The following is an 8,763-nucleotide window of genomic DNA, read 5'->3' on the forward strand; positions in this document are numbered from 1 at the left end:
CATTTCCAAAATAACCAACAAAAAGCCAGGCTAGGGGTGTGGTTCAAGTGTTAGAGAAAACTATGCATGTCTTGAGCTGTAGTAGGTGAACAGCATCATCATAATCCAAAATACCAAAGAATAACTAAAAAAATACAAAGTAACAACAGCAAAAACAAAAGAAAATAACAAGTCCAGATTTGTTCTTATCTTAAATTTGTATTGTTCATGCTTTCGGTTGTCTCTACTTTGTTGACTGAGAAAGAAATGAGAGGTCTGCTTTTACTCTCAAAAATTGCTTTAAAATTGGTTTTGGACTTATCTTTGCAAATGTGGCAGCATCTGGTAACTTAAAAGAGAAAATCAGGATAAAAAGGAAAAGAAGGGAAAATAGAAACAGATACATACTGATGTAATTTAAAATAACTCAGCCTGTTTCAAAGAAGCAAGGACTTTATTATTTAAGAAGTAAAATAGATATAGGTGATATTTTTTGCTAGATAGAATTTATTTCACACAGCAATTGTAGAAAATATTTGCGAGTTTGCTTTTGATTGCTCCGTAGCCCTAGTTCTGTATTTCAATAAGAATCTGGAACCTTTAGTCTTGTTACAATGTCATTGTTATTATTTTCTATCTTGACTTGCCTGAAGTTAATGATGGGAAACCAAACCTCAGTGAGAGAGTTTATTCTGCTTGGATTGACAAATGACATCAAGCTTCAAGCCCTACTTTTCCTTTTTCTGCTCCTAACTTATATCTTAAGCATCTCGGGCAACTTGGTCATCATCATTTTGACCCTGCTGGATTATCGCCTCCAGACTCCTATGTATTACTTCCTCCGTAATTTTGCATTTCTGGAAGTATTTTTTACCTCTGTCTTTGTTCCCAAAATGCTAGTTAACATTGGAACTGGAGACAAGACTATCTCCTTCACTGGCTGTTTCACCCAGTATTTTTTTGCAATCCTTCTGGGAGCGACGGAATTTTACCTCTTAGCGGCCATGTCCTATGACCGCTACGTTGCCATTTGCAAACCCTTGCATTACACAGCAATCATGCACAGGGGGCTTTGCCAAGTCCTTGTCCTGAGTTCCTGGTTCTCTGGTTTTGTGGTTGTCATTGTGCCTCATGCCATGACTCTTCAGCTGCCATTCTGTGCCTCAAACGTCATCAATCACTATTGCTGTGACTATACCATTCTGCTGCATTTATCCTGTTCAGACACACATGCCATCGAAGTGCTTCAGTTTGTCCTTGCCGCTGTGACCTTGATTCTCACCTTGGTGCTGGTGATTCTTTCCTATGCGTACATTGTCAGGACCATCCTGAAATTCCCTTCTGCTCAGCAGAGAAAGAAAGCTTTTTCTACATGTTCCTCTCACATGATTGTGGTCTCACTTTCTTATGGAAGCTGTATCTTCATGTATATAAATCCTTCTGTGAAGGAGGCAGCCAATTTTAATAAGAGAGTGGCGGTTTTAAACACCTCCCTCGCCCCTCTGTTGAACCCATTCATCTACACACTGCGAAACAAGCAAGTGAAAACAGCCTTCAGAGATATGATCAATAAGATCACTTTTGCAAAAAAGTGAAAACCATGTGAAGCTCATTGTTAAAATAATAAATGTCTTAGATGTCTAGAAGACCATAACTGCCCACTCTGTAATTTAAATGTTTTCTGCATTGTATTAGTTAGCATTCATATTTTTATACTGACATGGTAAAATTACTTTTTATATTTTTTCCCCAATTTACTTTTCAAAAATATTCAGATGTGTGTGTATGTGTGTTCACTGATACTTTGTTGCTATTTTTATCTATTTATATCTCACTTCTTTGGTGTATGTGCTGGTCCCAGAGATTGAGCTCATTCTGGGAGCTGTCCCTTAGTTGTTTTGCCCAGGTCTAGTGCTCTACCATTTGAGCCACAGCTCCAATTTTGGGTTTTTAATGGTTAATTGGAGATAAGAGTCTCATGGACTTTCTTGCCCAGGTTGGGTTTGAATAGTGATCCTCAGAGCTCAGCTGCCTGAGTAGCTAGGATTACAGGTGTGAGCCACTGATGCCCAGGCAGAAATGACTTCTCTTTTAATACACATTGGTGCATGATTACATATAAACACACTGTAAAAAATTGAGAATAGCCTGTTTAGTTCATGCTGTATGTATGAATTGAAATATTACCAACAAACCCTTTTAATATGTACAACCAACACATTAATAAAAAATAAAAGCAAACATACCTCATATTTTTACCTGAAAAAAAACTAGTTGGTAAGAAAAATTGCAGGAAAATTGAATTAGCATAGCATTCTACAAACCATAAATCTCCATTAGCTAGGCTATTTTAGTGTATCTGATTGTAATGAGTGGATATGCGTAAATTGTTCATGGGAGTTTCACCATGATATTTCACACATGAATATATTGTACTTTAGTCAGATTTGACCCTTTCACCCAATCTCATGTCTGTCTGGGGTGTGGGTATTAGTGTAAGGGAGGAAGGTACATTCCGTTTCTCAATTTTGAGAAAAGAGAAGCATAGTAGCTGGGTCCAGAGAAGTTAACTGTATTTAGACACTGAGCTCCCTCACCAAATAAGGCACCTAGAACAGATGAAACAGAAACTGGGAAAGGTGCTAAGTGTCTCACTTGGAGCTGCAGCAGTGTTATACATCAGACTAGGTGGCTTAAGTAAGAGACATTTATTTCTAATAGTTCCAGATGCCGGGAATCCCAATAAAAATTAAATGCCTACTGTCAGGTGAGTGTTTGCTCTTGCTTTTCTCTCTATCTTTCCTTTATGTTCCTTTTATTTATTTTATTGCTTTATTTTGAATTAGTGTATATTAACAATATGAGAGAGTTCTGTTTTGATGCTTCCAAATGCAAGCTCATTGTACTTTGAACAATTTCATCTTCTCTCTTATCTCTCCATTCTCCCCTTCCCCCATTTCCTCCACCTATGTTTGATTGCATTTGATGAATTTCATTATTCTATCTATCTACCTATCTATCTATCTTCTATTTATCACCACCACCACCATCATCATCATCTCTCTCTTTATATATGTATATATATACATATATATACATATATATCATATTTCCCTACTGTCTTCCCCTCAATATCCTTAGCTATCCTGCTCCATTCTCCCACTGATCCTATCACCCAGACAACACTTCTTTTACATTCACATCACTTATTATTATTATTAGTTCTAGGTTCTATAAATGAGTAAAAACATATGGTTTTTAGCTTTTTTTTTTGTTATTGTTGTTCATGGGCTTTGAACTCAGGACTTTGGTGCTGTCCCTGAGCTCTTTTGTTCAAGGCTAGCACTCTACCACTTTGAGCCACATCACCACTTTTGGTTTTCCGGTGGTTAATTGGAGATAAGAATCTCATGGCCTTTCCTATCTGGAGTGGCTTTGAACTGAGATCCTCAGCTCTCAGCCTCCAGAGTAGCTAGGATTATAGGTGTGAGCCACCTGAATCTGGCTAGCTTTTTTTTTTTTTTTCCCAGCACCAGTATTTGAATTCAGAACTTGATGTTTGTTTGTCTTGCTTGCTTAGTGTGCATTCTACCAGTTGAGTCATACTCTAGCCTAGCTTCTTCTTGCTGGCTATTTTAGGGATGAAGTCTCATGGACCTTTCTCTCTGGGCTAGCCTACACTTCAGTTCTACAGATCTTAGTCTTCTGAATAGTTAGGACTACAAGCCTTGACACCTAGCTGATATTTGGCTTTGTGAGCTTCTCTTATCTTACTCAATGTGATGATTTCTAAATGCAGCATTTCCTAGAAAAATGACATATTTTCTTTTTTTTTTTTTTTTTTTGGCCAGTCCTGGGCCTTGGACTCAGGGCCTGAGCACTGTCCCTGGCTTTTTCCGGCTCAAGGCTAGCACTCTGCCACCTGAGCCACAGCGCCCCTTCTGGCCGTTTTCCACATATGTGGTGCTGGGGAATCGAACCACGAGCTTCATGTGTAGGAGGCAAGCAGTCTTGCCACTAGGTCATATTCCCAGCCCCGAAAAAATGACATATTTTCATTTTTCTTTGTGACCAAGTAATATTCTATAATATTGTGCATTTTATGTTTTCTTTATCCATTTACTACTGTTGGGTGTGGGCTCTCTCTCTCTCTACTTCCCCTTGCTTGGGGGGGGAAGGGGCTTATCTGCCCCTTCCTGGGTGGTCCATTATCGCTCACGTGGGAGCAATGGCCACAGGTAGCCTCGGTGGCATGTGGTTGCAGGGTGCCCCAAAACCGCCAAGAACGACACGGATGCGTGAGCCTCTGGAGAAAACCGCTAGGGCTTCTGTTTATTCAAATGAGGAGCCTCCCAGATATACCCCAAAGGTGGGCACAAGAGAGGGTCCCCTGATTGGTCCCAAGGGGCTGTCCCTCAAGTGATGTCAGACTTCCTTCTCTTCCTGTTAAAGACAGGAAGGGGAGGGACAGGCTGAGGTCAGCTGTGGCCCCTTAAAGGTGCAGCTGACCCCAACAATTGGGTACTTCAGGGGATCCTCCATTTTGGCTATTGTGAACAGAGCTGCAATAACCATGGGTATGCAGGTATCTTGCATGCATATTGATTTAGACTGCTTCATACATATGCCTAAGAGTAGAATAGCAGGGTCATACAGGATATCTATTTTTAGTTTTTGAGGAACTTCCCGATCCTTGATGTTCTTGTGGTGCCTCGCCTAGGTACTTGGAGAAAGAGAGACTCTCATGAAAACAGGAAGATTCTCTCTCTCTCTCTCTCTCTCTCTCTCTCTCTCTCTCTCTCTCTCTCTCTCTCTCTCTCTCTCTCTCCCTCCCTTTCCAAAGTCTATCACAATGGAGATTCGGGTTTCCACTTATGAATGATGTGGGAACACAAATAATCACCCCGTTGCAGGAGATGAAGTAGATGACTTCAGTTCCAGCTTCAGTTAAACTCAATCACAGGGAGTTTTGTCTTTCCTCTTTTAAATTCTGCTAGAAAAAAACCCAGGCCCTGAAATCCTGAGGGAGCTGCCTTGGTGGCTTTTCATAGATGCTGTGATGTAGCAGCTGCAGCAGAGGAGGGAGCCTAGTGGCTCTGAGAACCCAGATGTGTATTACAAATGAAGCTCTTATCCACTCATGTTTACTCTTTTTTTTTTTTTTCAAATTTTTATTATCAAACTGATGTACAGAGAGGTTACAGTTTCATACGTTAGGCATTGGATACATTTCTTGTACTGTTTGTTACCTTGTCCCTCATATTCATGTTTACTCTTATCCCCTGCTTGGGGAAGCATCCAAACACTGGTTGATAAAGAGCTAGAAAGACTGAGCCCTGCAACGTGTCTTCTTGGAAAAATGCTCAGAAAATGTTGCAGTTCCACATCCCTCTTCAGAATCAAAGACAAAATGCTATTGAAAATCGATCTCAGTGCTTCTGCACTCAGACATGTTTCTTGTAATCACGCATCTGTCCATCCCTAAATTATTCCTCAATTTTTTTTGTCACTCCTGGGGCTTGAACTCAGGGCCTGGGTGCTGTCCCTGAGCTTCTTTTGCTCAAGGCTACAGCTCTACTATGTGAGCCACAGCACCACTTCTGGCTTTCTGAGAAGTTTATTGGAGATAAGAGTCTCATAGCCTTTGCTGCTTGGGCTGGCTTCAAACCATGATCCTCAGATCTCAGCTTCCTGAATAGGTAGAATTACAGGTATGAACCACTGGTGCCTGGCTTTCAATAAATGTTTTTACAAATCTCAGGGTGTGTTTTCAAAGACCTTCTTTGGCAACAGTTGTTATGTGGATCAGTACAATTCCTACTAGATTGTCAATGAACTCAATTTAAAATCTTAAAAAACATTTATAATGGTATACAATCAGAAAGTAATTCTTATGACCTGGAAATATTTTGGTTTATTATTTTGCTTTTCCAGTGCCCTATTTTGGGAGTACAAATTCCCTATTCAGAGTTAGAGACTGTAAAGGAAATACAAGAAAGATATTTGCTGCTTTCAATTGTTTAAAACCTGCTGGATTACATAGTTGTGTGGATTAACTATTTCTTTTTGCCATTGGTGAGGGCTATTGTTATTATTGTCACTTAATAACACAGTGCCTTATTCAGAGACTGAATAACTTTCTGGAGAGAGCTTTACTAGTTCAGATATTAAATAAGATCAGGGATTATGAACTGGAACTCTAACAAATTACAAAGCTTATGTACAGTAAATATTTGAGAATGTATGATTAGAAAAAACATAGAAGGGAGCATCAAGACTGACAAGTAGAAGGCTTCTGAGTCATACTAATTGGGGTCACCTGGCCATATATAAAATGCTGAGTGGATGCTAGATGAAGGAAATAGAACATGGATAAGGAAGAGAAGAGGGGAAATAATGAGTCTAAGAAGTGGACTTGTGGGCTGGGGATATGGCCTAGTGGCAAGAGTGCTTGCCTCATATGCATGAGGCCCTGGGTTCGATTCCCCAGCACCACATATACAGAAAATGGCCAGAAGTGGTGCTGTGGCTCAAGTGGCAGAGTGCTAGCCTTGAGCAAAAAGAAGCCAGGGACAGTGCTCAGGCCCTGAGTCCAAGGCCCAGGACTGGCCAAAAAAAAAAAAGAAAAAAAAGAAGTGGACTTGTGATTGGTTATACATTTTTGTCTTTTCTATTTTGATCAAATATTTTAATTATTTAGGATATTATTTTGGTAGTTACAGTTTCATCCTGTTTTCATAAAGTCGAGATATGATTGTGAGAAAACTAAAGAAAGTTTGGGTGGCTTCTAAAGATCATGAAATTTGATTGGGTTGGATAGAATATATTTGATAATTAAACTATTACTTAAGATAAAGATAAGTGGATTCTTGAGCCTTTCTAAACACACACACACACACACACACACACGTGTATGCACAACTCCTTATAGGCAGAAAGACATTTGTGAAGTATGATATTCATACAAAACCAACTAACAATAGCATGCATCATTTATTATTTTGTCAATTTTATAAGGTAAATGAAAACATTCATTCTAAATGTACACTGGATGTACTTTTACAAAGTTGTACACCTGAATAGCTCCCATTCCAATCAAGATATAGAATCATGTCTAATGCCCCTATGTTTTCTTGTAATCAGTGCTCCAACCTCTGCCTTAAGGAATTTTGATCTGGCAAAGCATAGCTGAATTATTGTAGGTAGAGAATAATTTAGAAATTGTAACTAGGTGGTATTTACAGATATGAGGCCACCAAAATGATTCACTCTCATGATAAGTTTAAATACTTTCCTTAAGATTTTAATAACCTTCCCTTTTGTGAATTTTTGTTGTTGTTGTTTTCTGAAGACTAGCCTTCTACCACTCAAGCTAGAGCTCCTTTCTAGGCTTTTAGATTTTTTTTTTTTTTGCCAGTCCTGGGGCTTGGACTCAGGGCCTGAGCACTGTCACTGGCTTCCTTTTGCTCAAGGCTAGCACTCTACCACTTGAGCCATAGCACCACTTCTGGCTTTTTCTGTTTATGTGGTACTGAGGAATAGAACCCAGGGCTTCATGCATGCTAGGCAAACCCTCTACCATTAAGCCTCACTCCTAGCCCCTTTTGTGAATTTTTAAAAATGAAAAACAACTTTTTTATTAAATCTGAAATATATTGCTTTTTAGGTCATTTTTCTTTGTAAGCATTGTAAATGCTAATAAATCTTGTTTTTTTAACTTCAGGTTATATTGAAATAAAAACAAAATAAAATGAAAAAAATGAAAAACAAGGTCTTATCGTCCTATAGAAGCCAAGAGAAAGAGAATACCTCTCTGTGGAATCTAGCATGTGGACAAGTCTCCTTAGATCAGTGACTTGGTTTGTTAAAATTGATATCTGAAATTTTAAGTGAACATCGAAGGTATGGTTAAATCTACATCAGCACTGTCCATCCAGCCACACTGAAAAGCAAAGGAGTTTTAGCTGGAAAGAACCCAAACAGAACTTGTGCCTTTTGAATAAATCTTTCTTCCTGTTTTATGGCTGCTTATCAAATTTTTCAGAGTATTCATATATTTCAGTAAAGTACTTTTCTGCTTAGTTTATTTAGGTTGTGTTTTTCTATCAATTTGTTTTTGCTATGTAGAAAAATCCCCTGAAACTAGTAGCTATTTACTTGCCTATCATTATGTGAATTGGCAGTTTGGTGAGGGCTCAGCAGGAACAGTTAGTATTCACTCCACAGGATGCTGGCTGGGCTAATGCAGGTATTACAAATTATTTGGCAGGTTAACTGAGGTAACTACCATCGCAGCTGATAGTAAACAACCCCATATTTATAGCAATCTACTTTGAGTATCTACACAAGCTAGTTATTATCCAAAAGCAGCCAGAGGAGAGGGGTGGAAGCTTGAATTTGCAAACATTTCTTATACTTTGTTTGCATCATTTTGGTAATTGCTCTACTTGCCAAAGCCAGTCACATGGCTCCGACCTGGGACAGAGTGGGTGGGAGGAAGGCAAAAACAGGTCTGGGTGGAGTATGAGTTTTTAGTTCACAACTGAAGTACTCTATCATGATTTCTTTTTTTTAATTAATTAATTATTTTTTAAATTTTTATTATCAAACATATATAGAGAGGTTACAGTTTTATACGTTAGGCATTGGATACATTTCTTGTACTGTTTGTTACCTCCTCCCTCATTCCCCCCTCTCCCCTCCCCCTTTCCCTTTCCCCACCATGAGTTTTTCAGTTCATTTACACCAAACAGTTTTGCAAGTATTGCTTTTGTAGTTGTTTAT

At 38.9% G+C, this 8,763-nt stretch overlaps 1 protein-coding gene across 1 annotated transcript; it reads left to right on the forward strand.

The window, feature by feature from the left end:
* The first annotated feature begins 635 nt into the window (after positions 1-635).
* On the forward strand, positions 636-1,574 carry LOC125354531 (olfactory receptor 2AP1-like). Its single transcript, XM_048350175.1, has one exon. The coding sequence runs from the start codon at positions 636-638 to the stop codon at positions 1,572-1,574; it is 939 nt and encodes a 312-aa protein (XP_048206132.1).
* Positions 1,575-8,763: the final 7,189 nt, after the last annotated feature.

The sequence above is a fragment of the Perognathus longimembris genome, chromosome 1 (assembly GCF_023159225.1).
Source record: "Perognathus longimembris pacificus isolate PPM17 chromosome 1, ASM2315922v1, whole genome shotgun sequence".
NCBI lineage: Eukaryota > Metazoa > Chordata > Mammalia > Rodentia > Heteromyidae > Perognathus > Perognathus longimembris.

What these genes read in the sequence shown, in the direction of transcription:
- LOC125354531 (XM_048350175.1), top strand. Translation starts at nt 636, where the DNA reads ATGATGGGAAACCAAACCTCAGTGAGAGAGTTTATTCTGCTTGGATTG.